Consider the following 27,135-nt stretch of genomic DNA (forward strand, 5'->3'; position numbering starts at 1 on the left):
ATACACACTAAACGGTATGGCCTCCCAGGGAAGGATAATCCTAAGCAAATATCTCCCATGATTTTTATAGCACCATCTTCTCCTAGCTGAAAAGCAGCTTCCACTCTGACCAAAAGGTTTGCTACAACAGCTGCTTTTCTTGGAAACATCTGGCAGTGAAAGAAAACACTGAATAGCCCATCAGGATAAGCACTATTTCTGAGGAACTGCCTGAAAACAGGTCAGCTGAGGAGAAGCTTGCCTGACTTCCTGTTCATTTTGATCTCTAATAATACCATGACATCAGTAAGAAATATTAGGCAGTGACTGGAGCAATACAGATGAAGTACAACAGACTTATGCTCCTTAAACGGTTTAAGTCTGAAAAGGTCCAAAGATTCTAAGGGTTCCCCATAGCTTCTAAAGCTTGTTTATTTTGAAAATGCTCTAAAAGGCTATTTCAAACACTAGTCATAGAAAAACAGACAATATCATACTGCAGAATCCAGACATATAGTATAGGAACTGGGTTTAGAACTGGGGGCACCTGCTAATTACTTAGTTTTTTTGTTAAGAAATTTAATCTTCTAAATTAGTCTAATAAGGACACACAACATTTTTACCTTCAAGGATAACTGCATACAAATACAGTCTTCAGGTGGTCCCAGATTTACTGTTCTTTCCTGTGTCCATAGAGGCTCCCTGGAGCTGCTCACCATCCTTGATAATGGTGGACCAGTCTAGTGGACTGGACAGGAGACACCTGAAGAAAAGGTCACCAGGGAGGTGTCAGCAAGTCTGTCTCACCTACCCACCTAGGGTGTTTGTCCCATGAGGTTCCACAGCCATCACGCACCTCCATGTTTGCAGTCTTCCACCTAATGCACATTGTAAGAGTTCAAAGAAAATAAGTTGGCAAAGGCTMATGTTACCTTTAAGTGAAATGTTCAGCCTCCCAGCACTAGAGTGCCACACATTTCAGTAGATATCATGATATGAATAATGCTCAAAGTGCTTCAGCTTCCTTCTGTAGCAACRTCAAGCCCTTAGAAGAACTTTCAATCACGTTGAGGCTGCTAGTGGCAAAGAGCAYGTTGTTTAGAGAGCCACAGTGTTTAACATTCATTCAGAAAGAAACCTAAATTCTATTGCCCAGCAAACATGATCTCTCGACATAGGGATGAATTTGTCATATTTGTATAAGGACAATTTCATCTTATCAGAGGAAAAAGAGATAACAGCATATCCCTTCCTTTTCCTTTCAGACATTTTTTTTCAGTACAAAGAAACGTGGCWTAAAGGGAAGACAGGAAAAACTCTGGCTTATCTATTCTCCTGCAGTGGCAGAAAGAAAATGCCATTTCTCTCACACAGTGCAAAGGAAAGTATCAGTCTTCATCAGCCTTTGCCATATCAAATAATACCTGACTTGTTTTCTTCTCCAGCAAAGTTCACCAGTACTATGACTGGCAGCCTGGACTTCTGTTACATGCATGGATAACTTGTTTTCTGCATTCAATCAGCAGATTTARTCAGTGCTGTAGGGAAATATTAGAAGGAAAGTCTGATGTGCTTTAAAAGTCAGAAAAGGACCATGCTTGCAGATTTTTTTGCTTAGGTTTATCATGTTTAACTGAACAGAAAGATTCTTAGGTCCATTTTCTAGGTATGTTGTAAAATTGCTTAATATTTAGGATTTTATGAACTGCTGATATTGCTTCCACCTTCTGCTCCTCCATATCCCCTACTTAAATCCATGGGTGCACCAGGGAGACCAGAAACTTGATCATGTCCCTTCCACCCCACTCCTCTATTCCTGAAACAGAAGACTCCAAATCACAGATTTGCTAAATTTTGTAGTGTTGATTAAAGCAGCTGGTTCTCTTCCTGCATAAGTATGAGTAAGCACCTCTATGCCTACCAGAGCTTAGATTGTTTGGTTTGAATAAAAAACACATGAGAAAACTTCCTTGTATGTATARTAGAAACTGATCGACTCCTATGACATTAAATACCCTTACAGATTGTACTGCAAAAAAGTTAATGTTTGCATGTCAGGGAGCATKCCCTGCTACAAGCGTGTTTGCCTTTCATGCCTACGCACACAACCACACAGAAATGCAATTCACTTCCCAAGAGCTTGCAAGATGGAAAGCAAACCAGGGCCAGAAAAGCAGGTGCCCTGGTGGATGGGAAAAAGAAATTGCAGGCAGTGCTTGTCCTTCTCTTCACATGCAGCAAAGACAGATGGCGTTAAATTTCAAATGCAAAATAAGGGGTGCTGTCAAGGAAAGCAAAAGTAAAATTCTCTTTTCTTTCTCTCTGCCTCCCTCTCATCAGGCACAGAAAGGTTCCTGTGCWAAAAATCAAGGCACTCTTACCCTTCTAGCATTTATGCTACTTATTGTACCTAAAGTAGTGTAAGTTTTTAAAGCAGACAGACAAAAAAATGAAAATTTTTACCTTTAGGTAAAATTCAAGTTCTAATAAGACATGACCAGACTAATAKCAGAACACCACCAGTCAGATATGTAATAAAAGCAGTGTAAATGTAAACACTTTTAGTGCAGATAAACTACTGTAATTATTTATTAGGTGTGGAACAGTTTGTGTAAGATCCATCATACTAATAGCTGACAAGCTGAAAAAATGAGCTGGAATCTCAAACTCTCTTTTCTTTTTTGTTCCTTAATCAGGCCTTGACTAAAATAATAAAAAATGTATCCATGAAACTAAGAGTCAACTATAACACTTTTTTTGCATTAAAGATTTGTAACAGGTCTGTTATAGGATTTCATTTAGCTATGTCAAGCCTAACAAACTGTTTTCAAGTTYTCCTTTGAAAGGGAAATGAGGTAAAAATGGTTTCAGTACAGTAGCATTTTTRCTAATTCAGCAGCCAGATAATAAGACTGTTAAGTTATAAATTCCAGTTTGTATAARACATTAGACCTTGTATTTTTCACATACTTTAGTCTAACAATATATTTCTTCAGACAGTTGCTAATGATCAATATAATTATTTAAACAGGAAAAGCAATCCCAACAGTGAATTCTCACCAATACCATCAGTCTCATCTCAAGACACTTGATCAAAATGGGGAAAAAAACAGTATAACTGGTTGATCAATATTTGATATTGTTTCTAGATGTTTTTGGYCAAACCATTTTCTTATACAGAAGAGCAGATAAAGTTTCATGGTTGCCATTCATACACATTTTTGACTGTCAGTGCTTCAAATGAAGCAGCATAAGCTGCTTTAGACTTGGAAACCGGAGATAGAGAGGAAAAAAAAGACTTAAGCATGAAGAAAGAGGTTGTTACAGTTAACAGCCTTTAGAATTAACAATGGTACCAAGRTCTTAATGTACAGCCTGTGTAAATCCTGTTTTCTATTGAAGGGGTACTGATACTGCAAATRGATATTTATTGGTAATGGGAATAGGAATGATTTTCTCCCCCAAAGCATAATATAAGCAAAATTAAAACAACATGTCAGGAAATGCTATTCCAGTTGATTTTGTGTACCCTTACTTGAAGGCACGTACAGAGAAGTGAAGCATAGAAGTTGACATTCTGAAGTTCCAAAATGTTGAGTATTAACCATGCTTTCAAAGTTTTTGCCAACCAACTTCTTGGACGTCAGCACTCTAGAAGGCAGCTAACAACATTGCTGTTCCTTGGGCTCCTTCATTGAATTCTCAACTGCAAAGAGCATTTGTGGTTTCACTAGCCAAGTTCCTCTAGAGTCAGTCAGACTGAATCATTATAGATCAGTTCTGCTAGGACACCTAAGGCCCTGCATTAGCAGCCTTCCTTTTTAAAAGCTACCTAAAGAGCATAAGGAGAAGCCATTCCAACCCATGCCTAGCAATAATTTGTCGGTGTGGTRTTGTTTTTGAATTAGGTATGACAAAAAATGTTCTTTTAACTTTACTATTCCTAATTAGGTRTCCTAGGTTTGTTCAGGAAGTACTAATAAAGAACAGTAACCAAAAAAAAACAAACAAAAAAAAACCCCAAAAACCTGTAAACAGGATTGTTTCTAATTATCTTATGATATACATGGGCACTCATTTACTTTACAGACCTGAATAAATATTTTGCAATACATAAATGTATACACAGGCTAAGAACAGGATGTTACTATGAGCAATACAGTTAATGTATTTTATAACAGGCTTTACTGATACTARATGTACTAGGGACACCAAGGATTTTATTAAATAAGAAAATAACTGAGAAGCTAAGAAAATAGAAAAAAACACTATATCTGCAAGGGTTTATAAAGTGATTTCATATGTTAGTTAATGAAAGTTAGGGAAGTTAGGGAGAGTTAGTACCAGGCATTCCTTTTCTTAGTGGGAGAGATGTGACATTTGGAGAGGTCTGGAAGGTGGAAATGGAAAAATACAGGAAAGAAAAAATAGAGAAGAGTTAAGATATAAACCCTATTCACATTACCCAGCCTTATCCAATGACATGACGTACAGTTAACCTTTTGATCTCACATGGATGACCTTGATGTGGAGTAACTATACAGGGAGAGATTGCTCATCAAAGTAGTGACATATCTCTTAATCCAGGAGCATTCTTTAGAAATCCTGAATACCTTTTTCAGGAGCATTTTTTCAGACATATTACAGAATGGCTAGTGATCAGGCTTAATTAATCTCCATATCTTTAGAAATATGAACCACAAGATTTTTATGCCATTTACCAGTAGCTTTCTCTGAATGTTATTAAATATTTGCTGGCAGAGTTGCACATAACTATTTCAGACACTTCTGACCAAAAAGCTTTAATGCCCTGGTGCAAAAGTTAACCTTTGTTATTTCAATGGACTTTGAATGAAGACCTATAGTCTCAATATTTCACCATAATGTTGAAACCATAAACTCTTTTATATCATCCAAGTTAGGAYAGTGCTATATAAACAATATATAAACAATAGACTTAATAAAACTATTTACAAAATTTAATTTTGAGCATAGAAAAGGWAAAGAGAGGAGTATGACCTCTTCTGTGCAGGTATCTCCTTCAGGACAGGAGCTGAAGTCTTCTATCACATTTTTTTACGGTTATGTGATTCAGAATAAAAGCAAAAAGTTCACCAATCACAACACACATTTGTAGTGTTATATATATATATTAATTCCAAGCACATCTATACTGAATGATGCACTTAGCATATCTGCATATTTTAATTAAAACATTTTTCCTTCTTAATCATCTTTGATCAATGATATGCATGAAGTAAAATATAACAGAGCATTGTAGCTTGAACAGCAATGCATTACAAAACAGTGGCACCATCAAGTCTTATTTTGTAATGAAAGTCCATAGCATTTTTTTCCATTCAGTAGGTACTTGTAAAGACTCAATTAGACTTAGCAGTTAAGTAAATGAGCATTTTAAACTAGGAAGAATATTTTTCACACATGTTCTCCCCTGACTCCTGAACCTGCTCTTTTCATAACGCTCTTTAGCTCACATCACCCAAAGGTTTGGGGATGACGCAGCATAGTCAGACTCTTCCCAAACTCCACAGTCATTCAGCCTTTCATTACATCAAGGAGGATGTTCTTAAACAAGGGAGTGACAACTCAACTAATACATCATGTACTCTGCAAGACATCACTTCCGGTACATGAAAGGAGACTGATGAAAAGTAGAAAGTATGACCAGTTATTTTACAACACTGCTCATCCAACAGGTTAATATAAAACCAAGTCACATGCATGTTTACTCTTTTATTCCCAATACAACCACTCCCTTTCTTCCCCTCTCCCCCATTTGTTTTTGGCTAACAAACTGGCACATGCGTGGAATTTGCACACATGCACTGACTGGAAGAGACAGGTTTTTCTGTTGGAAAACAAAAATCAAGAGAAAACATGCATGTTCCACCAGTCCCAATTACTGCATCTGAAAGCAATCCATTTTAGCTTATGGAAGGTTTTTTGTTTTTTGTTTTTTGTTTTTTTTTTAAATTGTGCACATACTTTTTTTTTAGGCACAACACTTGCTAGCACATTTAACATTAGTATACTTGCTTATCTTTCTCTACACGAACAGAAGAAACCTCACAAGTCGCACCCTATCTGTTTACACAGCCACTCCTCTCAACAGTTCTATCCCAAGCCTCAGCTTATATTCCTATGTTGAAATTTTCAAGCTATTTTCTTATGAAAAGATRTTTTTAATTTGCTAAAGCAGGAAGCAAATGGATCTCCTCATGCTTTGCTCAACAGAAAGCATTGCACTGCTTCATAGTTCATGTCTTTCAACGGGGGGGGCAAGGAGTGCTCTGATACTAGTGACGAATGTCATGCAAATATCAGGGTGAATGGACTGAAGGGCTTCATTAACAACATGTGTCTTGCAGATCGTTGAAAGAAAAAACATTGTTATAYGTTTTTCTGCATGCTAGGCCCTCGGCATCCCTTCATCTGCAGTAATAAAAGCAGAGCTGAAACTGTCTTGACAGACAGAAGTTCATTGATTTACTAAAGTATTTATTTCAATAAAAACTTGCCACTGAACTTGTGCTCTTTATTAGAGCTGTTATATCTTCAGGACACTGAAGTGATCTCACCATCATCATGGTAGTCTCAATTATTTTAAGTGGAAGTGTTTGAGAATTTGACATTTTAAAAGTCCCCTGAATCACAAGAAGTAAGGAATTGGCTAATGCTAGGCTTATGTTTGAGAGAAAATTACAGTGCCAGGTATGTTATTACTGCATTGGTGTTAGGCAATGACTGAAAAAATAGAAAAAGCATCATTTGCAGCTCTTACCAAGTTCCCAGGTGTTCTGAGCTTTAACCCACAGTTATATGAAACTATAAGCAGAAGTTACAAAAAAAGTTCAAAAATCATTTTTACTGCTATTATATACAGTTAACACACAGCAAATATAAACTAAAGGTAAATGAAAATATAAACTCTTTTTCAGATATAAGCGCACATTTTGGCAATGAAGGTTCTTCATTTTACAAAAATAAAAGCCTTGCTCCTGCTCATGGGATCTGCAAAACATTAATTTGAAATTCATGTGTCCTCTCTAGTATCAACACCCGTTTTGGTCCTAGCCTGCACTTCATCATGGGCCTAGCACGTGTCTAGGAAGGTGACACAGCCACCAGCACGGCCCTTAGACCCCCCATCCTTCTGCTACCAATCCATCAACAAGTATTCTTAGGTAGAATGATGGAATCTACCAATAGTTTCCCAYTGTCATCATTGTTGGTTTTAACTGCAAAATAATTTTAATGTAATACAGTCCTTACCTAACGTGGTTTGCCTGAACCGAAATACAGACGGATCCAACTCTTGTTATAATAATTTGCGAGAAGATTTTTTTCCCCAATTCCCCTGCTCCTCCTTGCCATTGCCAGAATAAAAAGACTATTACACTATTAAACTATGACTAGCCTATAGAAATGTGGGAAAATTGTAGTGTACACTTTTTTCCAAGTTTGCTCATCAAAGAATACTTTGCCTGTAGCCAACAGGAATACAAAACAAAACACTATTCCTTAATCCTGGCCCGCTGCTTAGGGTCAGCAGSTTTTCCAAGATAGGAAAAGGTCTCCAACACTTATTTCTCTCCTCTATTTTTCATAAACTATTATGTTGTTACACACAAAGCATATCTTTTCCACTTTAGTAATATGCCATTCTTCCTTGGACAAACAATGTCCAAGGTCAAYGTGGACAGTTAAGTAAGGACTTTCCTCCCACTTCCAATTTTATACTAACATGAGGAATTCTTGTTGACCTCACTTTTATTGCACGGTTATCTGAGGATTGAACATGGGAGGGGCTGGGTTCCTGGGATACAAGAACATGTGCTCACTTAGTGTTTAAGCCCTTTAACAAATAATATGTGTGTCTTCCAAAGTAGATTTAGTCAATCACGTGCAGATTTTAACTCTTAATATGCTTCAGAGACTGAAGAAATTAAAGTATGTAGAGAACTGAATTTGTAGCCAGGGCCTATGAAAGGTTGCCTCTCTTGTCTATTACTCATGAATGGTAACATTAAATGGAGGGGATAAAACCCATCTGTGCCATGTAATAAAGTATTTCAAGACCARGACAGATAAGCACAGGATGTGTCTATCTGACCTTCATTTTGTGAGCCTGGTTAGCGTGCCTTTGTAAGCACAGCACCTGAAACACATAGGCAAGGGAAACAGGAAATTTTATCTGCCCTGGGCTGTCCCCACCCCACAGTCTCTTTAACAAATCATTCTGTTAGCTTAATTTCTGAGAAGCTGAAGTCACAAAAGCAGACAGACCATGAACAAACCACTGTCTCATGGCAATTGCTAAGAGTGCTCCAGTAACCGTTCGGCATTTAAGGAAGTTCTTCCTGAGGGAGTGTGTTTAGAAAAGCATTTAAGAATATTAAAAAAAAATCCTTTCATGTGTACTTGGGTTAATTATTCCTAAGGAATTCAAGTCTCCCTGCTACTCCCCAAAATCCTCACAGGAGCCATTTTTAACGAAGGAAAAATATAGATTTAAAAACCTAAGGGTGATCTTTTAATTAAACATGTGGCACAGAACATATCATGGGTGCAACCAGGAGGGTCATTTATGCCTTTGTCTAATTCTAAAAAACAAACACCACCACCACCTAATTAGTTTAAGAGAAGCTTCCCCCCAGCGCCCCCACTCTCCCTCAATGTGCACAAAAAAGATCCTATTTATCCTCCCTGAGATTACTGGATAACCAAAATAACTCACAGATTTTTATGTTGCCATTCTYTTACAGAAATTGATTGGTCTTCCCATGGGAAAAGTTGCAGCCAGCTGCCTCCWYGGTACTGGTGTCACCCGGGCTTTTGTTGCTACCCAGTTTCTTCCCTCTGCCCCCAGCACAGCAAGCTGATGCAAGCAGGGTGATAGGACTTCAAGGCCAAGTTATTTTACCCTCACAGAAACCTTCCACATTTCTTGAGCAAACACCACAAAGCCATTTCCTTTAGTTGCATCTTCCCCCTGCACGGACCTTGGACACAGCATTTCGTTTCTGCAGGTGGAGCAGAGCCAGGGCTGGGAGCTCTCTCCTTCACTGCCCATTTGTAGCCTCCTGAAAATGAGAACTAGACCTTTCCTGCCTTTGCAGACAGCAGAGCAGAAAACAAAACAGGAATAGAAAATAGGCTTGAGGATAGTAAAAAGATCCTCAAAACAATAAGGCAAAAAAAAAAAAAAAAAAACAGTAGCCAAAAAAATCTTCCTGTTAAGAGTAGATATTGACCAGAGGTGGGTTGATCCTTCATTGCCATCCTGAGAATATTCCAGGTTACAAGCTGTAAGTGCTGCAATAATAAACTGTTGCTGCCATCTACTGAACACAGAAATCACGTACTACATAGTTCTATAGTCTGGCTAGTGATGAAGTGTGAAATTATTTGTTTTGCTCAAATTGTAAAATTTCTCTCAATAGAGCAAATATTTCTCTCTGGAAGATGTTCAGGAGAGTTTCTGTTTTCCTCTCAAATATTACAGTTTTATAAGTACATAATCCTGCTTTAGAGAGTATCTGTTCCCCTCTGGGGGACTCCTGAATTCTCCTTTGAGGAACCATTCCTAACTAGTAGAGAAATAATGAARCATGGGTTTTCTAAAGTGAATATAGAGCACTTAGAATATGAAATACATAGTTATTAAGAAATAGTTACCAGTTATCTTTCAGCTTTTATTTGTTATGCTTTTGTTAGTAACAGTGCCTGAGAACTTCTTCTCTTAGTAAGATGGACAGTTGCCCTTGCTCAGCTGCTGTGGTTTAGACACAGGAGCTTCCCGTGCAAAGATGCTGGCAGTAGCACCAGCAAGATACTAAAGGATATGACCAAAGTGAAGCAGGTGGCTGAGGAAGTCTTGGCCAGCAAAAGCTGCAGCTGAGCTACTGCTTTGTTTTGTGCAGGGTCTAAACCAGGTCCTGCATGTCCCCAAAGCTGTCACACTGGGTGCAGAGAGCAAAAAGATCCTCAGGTTTTTGCTAGGTAGGGGATAGGTAGATGGGGTAGATTCAAACATACACAAACAGGAAAATGTAGTACTTGTTTTTTCTTTTTTAAGTTACGCTAAAACAAAACATAGCAAAGTTAAGTGCAAGAAATACAGAACTATCATGTGGTTACAACATATAGAAAACATATATAAATATAGATTGCTCACCTACACAGCATATATGGGCACTTGGGGCTGAACTCAGCCCTGCTGGAAAATGAGACCCTGGTTTGCATTGGTTTAAATGGAGGTGGACTCACGTGCTTCAAAGATGCTGCTAGCTTGCTAATGGCCACACGAATCATGGATTTTATATAGGATGCATGGCACATGGGCACAGCAGCCTGCCACTTCCCTTGGGCCCTGCACTCAGCCCTCAGGCACTCAGAGACACGCAGCTCAACAGTACCTGAAGAACATGCTTTTACTGCTAAAAGTATGAGAGATGATTGCTACAGTGAGAGTAGCTCCTGCCTAGCATGGGTTCTGAGGGATAAATCAAAACAGGAGGTCTGGCTCTTTTGCTTAATCTCTGCTAAAGTAAATCAGGATTGAGAGTCCTGATTTTAGAGTGAAACTACTTGAAAATAGCAAGTCCGATCTGCTGTCACGTGTATTCTGCAAAACTGTAAATTTCCACAGGAGGGAGCTTCTTGCCYATGAAGCTCAGGGAACGCACAGGGTACTTTCTCCCAAGAAAGCTGCCAACAGTGATTCCCTGCTGAGTTCACAACTTCTGCAGATTCCAGTCTGATTGTGCAGCTAAAAATTACAGCCAGAGCTAGTAGTGAAGTGGTTAACAGATAATGATGATTGTCAGAGCTTATTAGCCATAATCATTTTTGAGTCATATATGTAAATCTATATAAATACACAAGTGTGGTGTCAAATCTAAAACATACATTTTTAAACCTATAAACATTCCTGAGTTAATTTCACTATAGGAATATAAGTTGTAACTTCCTGGCTTCACTGTGTTTGAATTCATATCCATGAACATTAATTTAGAATTAGTCTAAATATTTGTTGAGAATTAATCACCTGATAAATTTAGCTCTTTTTCATTTTTATGAATTATTCATCATCTCCTTTCCTTTCCGTTGATGTGTAAGTTATTTACAAGAATTCAATTACTAGTTAATGCTAAAATAAAATTCAGCAATCCGGGTGAACTGCAAAACGCTCCCTTAGGAATCTGTGTGCCAAATGTGTTATTTTTCGTCTATCATCAATATTTTATGCTACTGTTTTTCTTCCTGAAGGACTCTACAGATTTTTTTTTTAAAGAATATAAGGCATAAGCAAGTTCATACAGTAAATATTTTGCAACATTTTTTTCTGTAAATGTCTTACACATCATGAATGCTTCTGAAAAGCAAAGCCGTTCCCTAAAATTACTTGTGTAAGTACAGCATGTTGGCATGGAAATTTGGGAACAGTTAAATATTACAAGGTGTGAGTGCTGGCGTGAAGAGCTGTCTGAAACAGCTAAGCCAGTGGTTATCTGTGAGTGCTCTTGGCAGTACCTGCATAGCTCCGACCTAYAGGCACAGCTCTATATTTCGGTTATGCTGTCTGAGGTACAAAATCTACAGCTTCACAGCCCCCTCATGGAAAAAAAAGAAAACAAGTTTGCCAAGAGAAGAGAATGATTCTGTGTCTAAAAGGAGTTTGCTCCAGGTTGGCCTCAGGCAAGGCTGAAAGAAAAGCTAATAATCTCCAGATATTATGAAGATAAAAAGAAAGCTTTTAGGGGCCTTTCCCAGGGGGTGGGACGAAGCATTCCCAGCACAGCACACTGCACTGGTGATTTCTGTGCTACCTGCACATAGACCTGTTCGCCTGCCTTCAACATAAGCAGTGGGAGCCCACATTTTTTGAATACAGCTTAGTTCAAGTCTAGCACTGCAAGCCTTATTTTTAAGGGTCTCTCATTGAATAAGCCTTTACCGTAAAATTAACTTACTAGCAAATCTCTCTTCCCTTCTTACAACTCCCTAAATAGATACCGTATTTAACTTCCCATTGGGTGATATCTTTATATTTGTTACTATCAAACTCAGTTTGTTACTATTAATTAACAAATCAGAAAATGACTTCTAGAATTATAAAAATGCCAAAGCAAAACTCCCAGAACACACCCTCAACGTGGTTAATAACTGGTACCAGCACTTGCAGAACATCAAAGGGTTCTCTAAACATAGACTTTCAGAGATGCTGCAAGCCTCAGTCTAATCTTTCATGATTTCCCATGCAGAAACATCAAAAGAGGAAGAAGAGAACAACACTGCTCCAAAGCAACAGTGCTCTGTATGAAAAGTGTATGTTCAGCTACAATGTACATAAGTGGGATATTGTTATTTACACGAGACATTTTAATAAGCATCATCAGTAGTTCCTTTTCTTTTCCAACAGACAGCATGGATCTGCGGAGTTCAAAATCACATCCAAAGCTCAGGGGACTTCTGAAAGAAAATGAAAAAGAATTAGAAAGTATCTAATGTATAAGTCTTCAAAGCAAGAAGATCAATTTATGTTCTTTTTTACTTACTGAAACACATTCTGCATATTTTATTGTTTCTCTCATCTTGTTATAATCCATCCAAAGAATTTTCAAAGAACATTAAGTCCTACAAATAAACAAACTGAATGGTAAGGAAGATGTGAAAAAATGCAACAATTATTATCAAAAGCAGTGCTTGTAAGCGTTTTGTTACAAAAGTAATTACTCAGTCATTTTCTATTCCTCAGCCACTGAGCAATAACAGGTTTGCAGGAGGTAATCTGAAAATTTCAGGTGTCAAGAGAATTACATTTCTAATGTAATAAGYTAAAGTATCTATATTGGTGATGTCTTAAAGCAAAAAACTCCCACTGTATAAYCTAAATAGTTTTGTTCTCTTCTTCTAGATATCCTGATTTAAGTAGTCCATATGATTTTGGTACCATTGTACATAAACATGCTAGATGATGGCAAATGACAGACACACACACYGAGAAAACAAATTTAAACATGGCAGACAAAAATCAATTCACAATTTTTGAAATTGTGCATCCCACCTCCACCCTAAACCCTGCTCTGAAGTATTCTGCCTTTTCTACRGAATTCTGATCCTAGATATGGCAGTAAATTTAAAGACAGTTGAGTCTTGGAATTTGAAACTTGCACTAAGTTATTTTAAATTATCAATTGAGACTGCATAACTCTCGAGTTTTCTTCATATGCCCATTCAAATACAATAGGGAAAATGCCAGGGGTTTTGGTATATCTGCTGTAATAAATTGCATGTAAAATACTATTTAAACTACCAGAACAACAACAATATTAGGAACTTAGAGGTGCAAAACAAAGAAATTATAGCAGCCATGAAAATTAGACATTTYTCATCAGACTTATCTTTCAGATAGTGGGTTTGGCTTTCTCTGCAGGATCACAACTGTCAGGAGGACTTTGATCACACTGTGCTCAGTTCTGTGAGGGTTTACTTTTGATTTTGCACACTTACAATAAGGAAGCAAGCACCAATCATTACTGCCTTGATTCTCACATCAAGGTCTACTGGAACCTGGATCCCGAAGTTGGCAGTGTTGGTAAATACATTGTTCACAAATCCAGACCAGTACTTGGAAATTTTGCCGATTGTTGTCATTTCATTGAGAGCTTTTACCTGCCGCAATAAAAAAGGAATAAGCCTAATGTAAATGAATCAAGCATACAGCAATTCTAGTATCTCCCCACAATTAAGCATTCAACCTGACACGCAGAATATGCTATAGTGTTCAGGATAGTCCTTTTTTCTTAAATGCTCTATAATGGTGCTTCTATCAATAGAATGTCACACAAGAAAGGTTCTCCTACAAATTTTGACATGTCCTGATCTTTTAGAATTGACTTTAAAAGGAGGGAAGAGCCATTGTGAAAGTTTATGCTACTTTTCCTATTTTTTTTTCATTGTTCTTCTGACATGCTTCAAGTCACTATGGTATCATTTCTGTGGCCCTTGGTACCTCCTGACTGATGGAGCAATCTCCATGTTTCCGAAGGTATACTGAAGTCTGGGACAGCACCCATTAAAGTGTCTTCATAGGCTTAAGGAAGAGTTGATCAACACAGAAGCTCTTTTGTGATTAACTTAGGCAAAACACTTTGTTCATGTCAGAAAATCTGGCCCATGATTTCCTCATTTCTTCTCCATTTTCCTTCTTGTCTCCCAAATATCTCAATGGCTTCCCAGATTTACTTTTCCCTGACAAATGCTGTGATCTGTATGCAGAAACGGTGGAYAGTAATATTATTTTTTGTTCTCACTCCTGAGAGCAAGGAAGGCAACGAATTTAATGCCAGTCTTCAAAGGACTGTGAATTAGATACTGGCAGCTGCATACAGGTGAAAAAATGGAGTCTATCAAAGTCAGCTTATGGACTGCAGTAGGACCAGGGCTTCATATATGGCTATGTTTTCTTCTTGGAGGTAATCTACATTCCCATTTGGAAAATATCTGTAGGAATCTGAGTCTAAAAGCTAGGGACTGATGTACACTATTGTCATTCCATTCCTAAATTATAATTGTATAAGTTTACATAGTATTTTCAGTGACATCATGTGACATTTACTCAGAGCAGTAAAACTTTAAAAATTATCACACTTGGAAGAAACATACCTCAAAATCAACATCTTCAAAACAGCCACAAGTTGCATATGGGCCAATTATTTTTAGTACATCTTCTTTGCTTTCATTCTGTATAGTAAATTTAGGTAGAAAGGGRTCCCAGTTCTGGACAACATACCCAGCTATTGTACCTGGTGGGGACTGAACTTCTAACTAGCAAACAAAACAAAACCAAATCTTAAAATCCAGTTATATATAAGATATATAAAAGTTCATAATAATATATTAATTATATAATTACAAAATATATCTTTACTGAGTACAATTACATATAATTTAACTGAACCATGAAATGATATTTAAAAGGCTCTATAATGGTATATTCAAATATACCAAGCAATCATAAGCTCAAAAACTGCACCAGAAATTGACATCTTACATATGGTGTAAGATTTGAGAAAGCCATAAATGAAATTTTAAAATTGTAATCAGAGATTATTTTATAAATTTTTATGGAGTTATTTGGCTATTCAAGGACCTTTCTTCTAGAAAATCTTAATGTAACAGTAAGAAAGTAGGGAGATGAGTATAAAACATCTCCCTAAAATAAGAAAGATGCAAGTAAAGGAGAGTCAAAAAACAAGGAGAAATTTTCTAAAGGATCCACATTTTCCACCAAAAGCAGTGCGTTTGAGTTCTGCAATTTCCTGCAGCCATATGGCCTTACAGAGGCGCATGACTGTTACGGTGCTACTTCTCTGTAATATCCACACGTATTAATGGTCTCCACTAATTTTCCATTTGTCACATCCTTTGGCATCACAGCATGAGGCTTGCACTTGTAGATGATAGTGCGGGTCAAGGCCAGCAGTGTTTAAGGGTGCTACTTAACTGTTCAGAGACAAACCCATCTCATCACTTTGAGGCTTTTTTGGGACTGCAGGAAAGCAAAAGCCCATGAAAGAGGGAGGAGACACGCTGGGAACATTGCTTATCTGTAACTGCTTCTAAATGAAGGCCTATTTGTAAGAACATGTTTTGAGAGGAAATGAAAGAAAACAGCCTGGTAAGTCAATACATTTTGATTTTTTTTCTCCTAAACATAGGATTGCTTTGCAAAGAAATCAAAACAACTACCCTCCCACACACAGGGCTCACCAGCCCGGCAAATGGGCATGAAAACTCCCTCCTGACAGAGGTCATATGAGGCTTCATTAGTGCTGCACACATTAATGCTGGACCTAAGGCAATCAGGATTTGCTCACCTCTTGCAGGAAGCATGGGAACCAGCAGCTGTTGCATCTCAAGGGTCTATTCACAGTAATCACTTCTCGGCCTGTGTTATCGGCGATCCGTATGGTGAAAGATCTTATAGGTGAGCAGAAGTTACGATCAAAGCAAATATTTTCTTCCACTGCAAAGTAAACTCTTTGTCCTAAATGGTTTTTTATTTCATATTTGCTGCAGGTCTCTGTGCCAAGTAAAGCTATTAAAGCAAAAGTAGTAGCCTATTACCTTAGCAGAGTATTAGCCATACTAAGACTTATCAAATTCAGCTTTGGCTTATGGCCAAATTTGGCTTATAAGCATCACCTTTTCTGTAACATATACTGTAAAGATATCTATGGAAATCAGTGTTTAAAAATATTTTGAAATGATGACATCAAAAAATAYACCATAATAATGAAATAATGAATCACATCCAATTTCAGATTTGTATTTTTTTTTTTTTAGGAAGGCTTAGTTCAAAGATTTTGGTTTGCTGCATCCTGAAGTTCAAGCTACAAGACAGAATTCATATCATGAGTTTTGGACTGTACTTTTTATTTTTACATACTCTGAAAAGTAATGACATGAAGCTATTCCACTTCAGTGGCAAAGCTCTGCCTCAGAGAGGTGACCAAAAATCAGGCCTAAAACATTTTACATGACAGATTTTTTGCTCATAGAATTTTCTCAATACTTACAAATTTTGAAGAAGCACAAAAGTAAAATTTACTGTGCTCTATATCGTCTAACATTTCGTTATTCATTTTGTTTCTCTGTCTTACATCACAGCATTTATTTACTGTTCAAAACAATCACCATTTTCCCAACTTAGGAAAAAAATTAAATTTTAATAGCTTTGAGGTGCAGTTGCTTGTAGGAACGGTTTTAGAGGGGGAGTAGCTGCTTCCCTCCTTGCTGATACACTCCAGAACAGACATAAACTAAATGATCTTTCCCTATTGCAAAAACACATCATAGCCTCATGCAAGGTGAGCAAGTACAGTTGCAATAACTTCAGTGAGTCAAAGAMAAGACTTAAAGTTGCTTGAGTTACCACTGAGTCAGCACAGGTAAAGAGTAATGAGTCGCACTGTACCTTCAAGAAGCTCCACTTGCTGATGAATAATAATCTGGTCCAGCTGTTCAATAAAAAGCAAAGGRAAAAAATAAAGATGATGGTTGTTGAAAAGATCTGGGGTTGTCACAGTGATCACTTGCCCATTATGCTGCTCTCTCATTTGCAAACAGACTTCTTTCTTTACAGAGGTGCACAAACTCGGTCACCCGGAGAGATCTGAGGCCACAATTCGGACATCTCCCTGAAGTGAYGGCTGAAGCATGTGACCTTAGGTGGTATGGTCATGCAATTTACTTCTGCACATAAAGATGATGATCTTCACTGGGGGAATCAGGAGGCCAACCACAATRGAAGAAATGAACCTGAGGACACAGCTTTCTTTCCCCTTCCTCCCTACATGTTTTGACAAAGGCTGAGCACAGTCCCTACTTGCCAAACCTCAAAGCTAAGGGTATGTACTGAGCATGAAGACAGTGCAAGAACGATGCAAGTTTGGGATCAAGTTCAAAAATCTATCACAGTTGCCTCTCCAACATGCCATGCAGAAATAGGTAAGGGTCAGGACCAAGGGGCTGCACAGCCATAAGATAAACACATTTGATGTAAAGCTCTATTTTTCCATTGCCCCAAGATTCTGCACTGAGCTTGCAGCCAGCAAATCAGTAGTCACTACAGGGCACCAAAATGAGCCAAACAATAGTTCCCTRGAGAACCCCTCAGCTTACTGAAACCATCCCAGTCTGTGAGTTGATTACAAATGCAGGGGGAAAATCGTTGGCCATGATCACCAGSTTCTCTGCAATTATCGTCTTTCAAGCCTTTTTCTGTCCTAGAAAGCAGTCATTAATATTATAAAAGCAGCAAAACTTAATTTCAATCTAGCTTTCAGTTTTATGTGACTTTTTTATTGTGCAGTTTGTGCGCCAATTTAGGTTGCTGGTTTCTTTTCCTTAAATTCCTGATAGGCATCAAATATTTGGCACCAGATTTTGCCACTAGTCACAGCTGAAAACAGAAAACACACAATGACCACACAATGACTGTCACAACTCACAAGCGCTCGTATATTTTACAATTGATAACTCGTGCCCAGTACGTAGTCAAACTGTTGCAGTCATTTGTYGGTTCTAGTCCTCCCTGGCAGCTAGTCCAGGCCACAAAGAAAAACTAGTAGAAAGAACTTCTTTAGCCCTTTCATTTTTGTTTGAAAAGTGCATGCAAGTACTGTAAAGAAAAAAGTTGAAAATGTTCTCCCAAGGATCTCTACTATTTGTAGTTTGAATTTCACAAGGCTCAATAATTCTTGGAGCTCATGGGAAGCTAGTGTAGAGCTCTGAAACCAAAACAAGCAAACATCACAATGGCAGGTTAAAACTGCTATGACTATTTTAATATTGATTTGTCCAATGTAGATTTTTTCTCCCCATAAGAGAAAATAGAAATGAGCATGAGTTGTCAAAAGCTTTGAGTGATTTTTGGTCTATTAGTTTCTGGCAGTGCATATATGTAAAATGCCAAGGGGAGAAGACGCCTCTATAACTAAATATAAGCAAGCAGGAAGCAGCACTACACCAGAGAAATAATAGCAAAGCAGAAAAGGAGAAAACATAGAAAGAGACGAAGTTTCCTTAGCACTCCCCAAACGCTCTCAAGCATTGAGATCTATGAGTTTTGCTTGGGAGTATCATATTTGGTTAAATGCCTCTGAACAAACAATGAAATCCTTAATAGAAAACTTGCAATTAATTGTTCACTGACAAAGTCCCTAGCCAGGAGGCTAGGGTTACAGCTGCAAATATGCTCTCCATGCTTCTCAGACTGCAGAGTAAACTGAGGCTAAGGAGAGCATGGTTGGGGGAGACCGAGGACTATTGCACAGACAGCATAATTATTATGTTAAGAACAAGCATGAATTAAGTTCCAGCTGTARTTTTCATAATGATTTGTTCTTTTGCCTTTATGCCATAAAATGGAGTAATAGAATTTGCCATTCAATAAAATGGAGTAATAGAATTTGCTTTCCCACACTGTATGGATAAATACGAGGTATTTTATGCCTATATGAAAAACTGAATATGTAACCTGCTGGTATTCACTATTGAAATCACTTTTAGACTGAAAAATGTAGCTCCCACAGTCCATGAGCAAATGCTCAGATAATTGACAAGACATATCATTTCAGGCATAGGCACAATGTAATGAACATCATAACTCTACATGGAAGATAGTTCCTGGATGGTCTCCCAGTTTCATTAGTTAAATATCTTCAGTTGCAAAGATCAAATTCTGGATTCTGTTAAAAAATAAAAACTGCTAAAGTCTATACGCAAAATACAAATGTTAATTGAAATAAGCATTTTTTTCCCCATCACATGCAAACACAAAAACTTGACAGATCAGAATGACAATAGCCTGACTGCACCTTGTCCAAACCAGAGTGTAGGAAGTTATTATCGGGTATGCAAGAGTGACATAACAGCCATAGGGGAAATAAAACTAAGAGTTGCTTTCAAAGTAGCAGCAGTACCCTCTTCAAGGGGAAAAAAAATTGCTGAGAGACCAGAGCCTGTTATGGGATAGAGCTGCTGAAGCTTTTGGAATTGCAGTCTGTTGCCAAGGCTGACTGGCAATCTGTGCTCTAGGAACTGAAAGGTTTCCCAAAGGAAACCTCTGATGAACAGCTGTGTATTTAGTAGAAGAGCTGAGAAGGCTTCTTTATTTCCATTCCCTTTCCCTTCCTTTATGGGCAAGTTTGCCTCCAAGGGCCTTACCTCTAATCTAGGCAGCATTCACATTGCAGGTACAAGCAATTTGCCCAAGACCTTCCCGTACCCCATTGTGGGGGTTATTAGGAGGTGACATACCTTAAAACTACTCTCTCCATCCACCTACACCACCTGAAGAAAAATAAACCCCAAATCTCCCCTCCCCAAAACAGTTCTAGCATTTATAAAGGTTCAGGACCTGGCTCAGGTACTCCAGACCAGGTGGCAAGTTGTATGAGTGYGATGTTTGCTTCCAAGCACTTGTTGGCTCAACATGCTTATTCTGTTCAGGTAGATCAGAAGAACCAGGGAGATAATCCTTAAAAATTGGGTTTGTTTGTCCTTGAGATTCTACGGAAAGAATAAAACAAACCAGAAATGAATAGGCATTTATGTGCCTACATCCATATACATGCACAGGAATAATTATCTTAACCGTTTGATTCTCAAACTCATACTAACATCTTTCCACTACATGTAGTGCACTAGCCACAGAGGAACAAGAAAGAGCAAGTTGAAGCCCTCTGCAGTTATGTAACAAGTCCTGCTATTAAGCTGAGCCCCTGCGCTTAGATAAGTAAAGCAGTCCCCAAACAGATTATTCATCTATTTATTGTCTCTTGTGTGAAAATACTTCGGCATGATGAGATTGAACATCCAGAAGGAATTTTGACAGTAAAACTGAGATTCTCTTGCTGTCGTGGAAGGTTTAAATGAGATCCTCTAGCATTATGTGAACTTGCTGTGGCTGATTCATCGTTTAATCATATTTTGATCTTAATTTATCTTTGCAGCCACTGATTTCTTTCAAAGTCTGAGACCACAGGAAGAAGTAACCCCTTTGAATTTGTAGCTGGCTTTTAAAAATGCATAACTGGCTAATAAATATTTTATACGTTCTTCTGCATCATTTTACCTCGCAGAGTCCTGTTACTGCTGTAACTCTTGTTACACGAAATGCTGTAAGTTCCATTGGCCAAATGCAGCATTACTCTTGAATAATGATAAAGAGAAAAAGAAACAAATTGCAGTTSTACCTGTCAAATTTAAGCTATACAAAAATCAAACAGTAAATACATTAAATATTGATGAAAATCTAAGCTATGCAGAGGGTTTGTCTATTTCTGTGGATGCTTCCTGTTTCCTTTACTGTATGGAAACATTTAAAAGCTACTGTATGATACAGTGAGCACTCCATATAGTTGTAGAGCTACTAGYTCCTGACAGAAGAATTTTAGCCTACATTCCTTCATTATGAAAACTCTGCATTGCACAAGATTTAGCTGCTGCTAACTTCTGTACATCAACAATATACATAACCAGGTCTCCTTCACAGTGGCTGCAAAGTATGCAAAGCCTCCCTCCCAAGGGAAAAAAAAACACATATTCCAAGAACACAACAGTGCTCTAACACCTCCTTACTATTGCTGCCTAACTTCCCGTGCTGTGAAGACAGAATGTCGTAGGTGTTCGACAGGGGGAAGAGGTACAAAACATTTGGCAAGAAGAAATAAGACACTACTGAAACTCCACGGACCAACATTTGGAGCACTATGATCTCTGTGGAGTTGCATTCATGTTAAGACAAGACAGGTTTGGGGTTTTCTCCTTCATTTTAGTATTTAACAAGATGGAAAAATGAGTTTAGCAAACTTGKGAGATTAGCATACTACGATGTTTACATTTAGTCCTAACAACCCAGCTGACTGCAGTTAAAGAGAATATATGAATAGAACAAATCCAAAATGGGCTAATCTGATTTAATTCCATTATTCTTCAGAGATTTCTATCTGATAACACGGATGATCAGGGTTCCGACCAGTATTTAAAGTGAAAAGCATTCCCTGAAATGGTATTCTCCAAGCAGGTATCAACACTGTGCAATCCTGATGATAACCTTGGATCAGTACCTGCCCTCCCCATACATTCTAGGCTGACAAATTTAAGAACAAGAATACAAATGGATTTTCTGTTTGAACATAGATGCTAGCACTTTGCAATGCATTTTGTTCAAATAACATTATTATAGATTTTAGTCTCCTTCGGATGGAAAAATAAAAGGCGTCAAAACAACTGTGTTTTAGCTGCTGTGGTTTTAGCCTAAAACTCAGACTGCTGATTGCTGGAAATATACAAGACTGCAGTTTTCTGTAAACATGATCTAAAAATACAGGCTATAGATGCACTTACCTTGAGAGGCCATGAAGCTTCCTGAGTTACTTCTTCAAAGGAAGCCAGGTTAAAAAACAGAGAGAAAAAAAAAARCAGCTTTTCTTGTTGCAGCAAAGAAAAAAAAGAGCACAGCATGCACAAAACTTCAGAAGGTGTCTGTCTACTTCATATCAGTTTACAAAAGAACTGGAGGAAATGTATTGCCTTTCTCATGTTACAGAACACTGCATTTAGTGTCGATGGACAACAGGGGGAGATGATGCTAGCAAACAAGAAAAACATTATGCATTTCAAGTCATTTGCACCAACTGAAAGAGGAAAGGTGTTTTGTGAAAATGAAGGGGCAAAACTTCAATGTACCCACTAGCTAATAGAAGACACTAGACCTAAAAATCTGCCTTATAATGTATGTATTCTGAGACTATAGAAATTCAGTCTTTTCAGTCTTTCTAATTCAATATTTACATTTCCATTCCTTCAGGCTACCCACTAAAGAAATAGGAGCTAATTACCTGTATTTCTTTACTGTTGGCCCACAGTCAACATTTCCACTGCTCAATGCAGGAAAAAGCTGCTTTGGATTTCTCATTATATTCCATTTGTTTAGCATCAGCCTCCCCTATAAGGGATGATGCTTTTTCAATGAGTCCAAATACAGGGTCCAAATACGACCCTGCGCTGAGCCCACACTCCCTGCACCATGCAGGGCTCTGCTGATCTGAGAGATGCTTAAAATGAATTTGGAGAATTAACAGTGTCAAACATTTCGCCTCACACAAGCACAGTCCAGGTCAAAACAGAACCCATGAAAATACATAGTACTCAGCGAAAAAGAAGAGGAGAGAGTAACCTTGACTTACCCGCTCATCTTTCTACCTTAAGTGCCCAAGTCGCCATGGAGATGGGGCACATGTGATCTGCCGGCAGATATGATTCACAACCGCAAGGATGGCAGCGCCTTTGCACACAGCCAGAAGGAGCCGAGGGTGGTACTGGGGACTGTATTCTGCTCTCTCTGCTAATGTAAGTCCTACTAGCTTGAAACGGTCCGTGGGAGGTCCAAGTGGATTTAATTCCAGGGCTTGCAGGTCAGGAACAGCAGAGCATCTTTGAAGAAAGAATATAAACAAAGAACTCCGACTAAATAAGCAAATGGAGGCTGCTTTTATTAACTAAATGTAAAGGCACATGTAAAAATTGAGCTGTGTAAAGCTTCCTAGGAGCTTATAGTTGCTCATTTGAGAACTGAACGTGGTGTGGTGGCAGGGCAACCTTATCTAGGCTAGCATCCAGGGATCCTGCGGTGCTCATCTCTGGAAACATGGCTTGAAGGGAGAAGGAAGGCTGCAGACGCAATGGTATTTAGTAGCTGGAAAAAGGCCCACTAGATAAATCCCTCTGGGCTGGCAAGAAGTTTGACATTGCTAGAAAAAAAGATTAAGGATAACTAAGATGTTTTGCCTCCTTTCTCCTTGTTAAAGATGCATATATCTGTAACATAGATTCTAACCTAGGGAGCAGACACAAAATTTAAGCTTTCTTTAAAAAGCGAAAAGTCCTGATAAGTACAGGAAGCTAGTAAGCCTAACTTTGGAAATAGTAGGATATAAAAAAAATCGAAAAGTAACTGAGATAAGAGCACCCACTTACCTTAAAAATAAAAAAAGGGAAAAGTTCCTTTATCACCTAGAGAAAAAGTCAAACAATTGTTGATGCATAAAATAAGTGTAGTAGCAAACAAATAAGGTGCTGAAAATGAAAACAGGTAAAATGCACACTAAGATCTTATGTTTGAAGACATTGCATACATTTAAAAAAAGCCGAATATCTGGCTGTCTACCCTAAGATGGACGTGTACGAGCCAAGACAGAGTGTCTGTCCTGCATCCTCAGTATCTGACGCGCAAGCTTTGTGCATGTAAATGATGCTACTGTCTAGCTGCTAACCCATAAACAGAGCCAACTCCCAGGACCAGCTAAAACAGTTTTCCAGCTCAAGAGACAGGTCTGTCCTGTTCTATATATGACTTCCTACAGCAGTTGTATCAAACAGTTGTGGACTGCCTGTAAGAATAGTCATAGAGTAGCCTTGTTTCTTCCCACAACGTACCTCCCCTCCAGAGATGGTGCATAGGATGCCCCCCCGTGCAATGGTTTGCCCTGGACTTGCAGGGGTCTGGGGTCACACAGGCTCTCGGTGGCACGTGGTGAACAGAGGAGAAACTGAGGCTGCCAGTGTATCACCAAGATGCTCATTCAGGACCGTGGGCTTTGGGGACTACCAGGCAGCACACAGAAATTCAGGGACTGTCAAGTCTATACTATGCAGATGGCTTGGAGTCAAGAAATCTCAAACATAAAGACATTTTAAACCAGCGAGTAGAAAGTGGKCCCAGGGATAAATCTCACTGGTTTGAAKAGTAAAGGTTGGTAAAGAATAGAGCCTGAGATCTTCAAAGGATTCAGAGATATATTCTTCTGTTAACACAAGTCTTTGCAATTAAAATTAGCTATTTAATAGTTTTATTAGTGTGCTTTAAATAAACATTCATATATGGGTCAAACTCTGTTCCAGCTGTGATTAAAGCCAGCCTTGCATACATGCCTTTTCTCTCTGCTTGCAAAATGTATTTGTTTCCATACTGCARACCTTATAAATATTGTTAGACAAATCCTCAGAAGCTGCAAGCCAATATGGATCTGTTAAAATCTGCAAGACTATTCTGCTTTATATTCTAAGTTTCATCTAAGCTCTCCTGGCTTAAAGGGCACCATTATACTATTTTCAGTGAGTTSTATCTAAAACCCTGTCTATCGTGACTAGATTTGTTATCACAGCAAGTAGTGCTTTCTCAAACGAGTTTACTCATCTAGATCCTTTCCCATTTTTTTTCTTAAAAACCATCAAGCAGGGAAGCTACAAAATATTTAATTTTGTACGTTTTAAATATCTGATTGTCTTGTATTCCATTTTACAAGAAAAGGTGTCAGATCAGAAAAATTCCTCCTTCACATCACTATTTATCTGTCCCTGTTCTGTAATCATTTCTATGATGGCATGTGAATAAAATGACTGCAAGGCCATGCTGTTATAGCAACAAGGAATAAGAGCTATTAGGCATCTCTTTCTTCAAGCCCATTCACAGCCTGAACGTTTCAACTCTTTCACACAATCTGTTTTGCCCAAGAGACTGATTTTTCTGTTCTGRCCAAAACAGTTTGCTAGACAACTGCCTCAGGCTTATTAATTACATGAACATCAACAACTTAAAGGGTTGTTGTCTGAAATTTTCAAATGAGCATTTAGAAAATGTTTAAAGTTCACCAGGAGATGATCATATGTATATCTTGAAAGAATGAATTTACAGCTTGAATTCAAACTTAAGCTGGATTTGTAGCAGGTTCATGGCCTTCTTTACATTAGACTCACTCATATACAAGTGAACACTAATCTTTTAGCACATACACCAGTGTTTTAGCACATTCACATCCCTTGATACAATAATACACTATTTATCAGAGAATGATTGCTCCTGTTCTATCAACAGCATTGTTTTCACACTTCATCCCACATAAAGAACAGATGAACTATCAGAGGCTTTTGCTACACTAGACCAGGATGCTCTGTGGTGGCTGAGAACACACAGAGGAAGAACACGCTAACATGCAACACCACTTSCAAAAACACTGCTTCCACTTCCAAAATCACTGCTGCAGTCGTGACCACGCATTACAAGCCAACCCATTCCCTTCCCCATAATACACTATGTTAATTCAGAAATGTTATTTGAAAKAAACCAGGGAACTGACTTAAAGCCACTATTAAGTTGTATACGAGGTGAGTGGTAAGAGTAGACAACCCTTCATTCACTTAAGTATTTGTCTAGCTACTCTCAGTTTCTGTCGTTTGCAGTCAGAGGAAATAATGTTAAGTTGCATCTATTCCACAACCATTTCTCCTGCAAAAATACAGCATCACAGACCCRACTGTAATACACTGACTACAAACACCATAGCAATTAATGGTTATTTTTCACATGAAGTACCACAACATGTAGGAAACCCAAATGCCATTGTCCTATCAGCACAGGAGCAAAAGAGAAGTCTTTCTCAGCAATACATCTAGTATTAATCAACTAGATGGCTCAACAGAGCAGTTGTGCAAATGAGCTAATGGCTTTCCATAAAGACACTTTTTATTTCTTACAGACTTCATGGCTGGAACCATAAACAGAGACAGGAACAAAATTCAAAGGATAAGGAAACGCTTTTTGATTTGAAAATGCTGTCCTGCTCCCCACTCTGCTTGGAAAACCACCCTATAAACCTCATGCAAGGCATTTCCTCCAGGGTCAGGGGGAAAAGAAGGAAGAGAAGAGGCAGCTTCCTTTCCAATTTGTATACCTGCGTGGATAAGCAATTCCACAGGCACTGCTTCTCCCCTCATTCTTGTGGTGAAGGAAAGCTCACAGAGCAGCTAACAGCTCATCATACCTCCCATTGCAGCGGTCCAAGGAGTGGTCACATGCCGTGCTCTACCAGGTAGGTTAATGAGGACATGCAGGAACCACTAAACACAGCTGAAACCTCACTGAGCACTACCTGAGCTTCCCTGCTATTAAGAAGGTCGATTAAAGGTTACTTTCCTTAATATACCACATATTGCCAGCATCATCCTTCCACATTGCTAGCCTTTTTTTTTTTTTTTTTTTTTTTTTCCCCCCCTTCCTTTTTTATGGAGGAAATTCTACCACCTTCTTCCCTTTCCTAGTCTTCTCCCACAGCACAGGGAGAAATGCAGGACAGAAATGCAAGAATCAGACTGTGACTCATGCAGTATGAAGCTCTGACTTCCAGATTTTTACCCAGCATTGTTTTCTGCACTGGAAAAGAAAAAAAAAAGAGAGAGAGAGACAAAAAATCCAACATAAAACATGCAAAAAAAATCCCAATTTCTTAAATCTGCTACCATCTTATACGGATCTCACCTTGAACTTTGATTTCTGAGGTGTCTTGCTTCAGCTTGTGCCCACAGTAACTCCTCCCCTCCGAACACGTCTGCAATCATGTTGAAACACTGCAACCAGCACTCGGCATCTGCAGCGCTGCCCATCACTCCCTCTCCAGTAATCTGACTGCACCAGCAGCACACACGTTGCACGCTGCACAACATTTGCCAAGTTAAATTGAAAAAAATCACAAAAGCATCCTAGCTTCTTTTTGCTTAATAAAT

The 27,135-nt window shown here is 38.4% G+C and overlaps 1 protein-coding gene across 6 annotated transcripts in view; it reads right to left on the reverse strand.

Moving 5' to 3' along the window:
• Positions 1-11,530: 11,530 nt before the first annotated feature.
• The window catches only part of PLSCR5 (phospholipid scramblase family member 5), a 69,527-nt gene continuing 53,922 nt past the window's right edge, over positions 11,531-27,135 (reverse strand). Inside the window, exons 1-10 of one of the 6 annotated variants that reach the window (XM_026040123.1) lie at positions 26,891-26,938; positions 22,764-23,010; positions 20,648-20,724; positions 19,931-20,082; positions 16,985-17,027; positions 15,885-16,105; positions 14,671-14,832; positions 13,516-13,677; positions 12,561-12,639; positions 11,531-12,474 (exon numbers count right to left, since the gene is read on the reverse strand). In XM_026040123.1, coding sequence (XP_025895908.1) covers positions 12,601-12,639; positions 13,516-13,677; positions 14,671-14,832; positions 15,885-16,105; positions 16,985-17,027; positions 19,931-20,082; positions 20,648-20,724; positions 22,764-22,771 — 864 coding nt within the window. In that variant the 5' untranslated portion in view covers positions 22,772-23,010; positions 26,891-26,938 and the 3' untranslated portion in view covers positions 11,531-12,474; positions 12,561-12,600. Of the gene's footprint in view, positions 12,475-12,560; positions 12,640-13,515; positions 13,678-14,670; positions 14,833-15,884; positions 16,106-16,984; positions 17,028-19,930; positions 20,083-20,647; positions 20,725-21,921; positions 21,954-22,763; positions 23,011-26,890; positions 26,939-27,135 lie in introns of those variants that run through there. The other 5 variants (XM_026040126.1, XM_026040124.1, XM_026040122.1 and 2 more) reach the window with 5 other exon arrangements.

This window comes from Nothoprocta perdicaria, unplaced genomic scaffold (assembly GCF_003342845.1).
Source record: "Nothoprocta perdicaria isolate Ctin4 unplaced genomic scaffold, notPer1 scaffold_25, whole genome shotgun sequence".
In the NCBI taxonomy this organism is placed as follows: domain Eukaryota; kingdom Metazoa; phylum Chordata; class Aves; order Tinamiformes; family Tinamidae; genus Nothoprocta; species Nothoprocta perdicaria.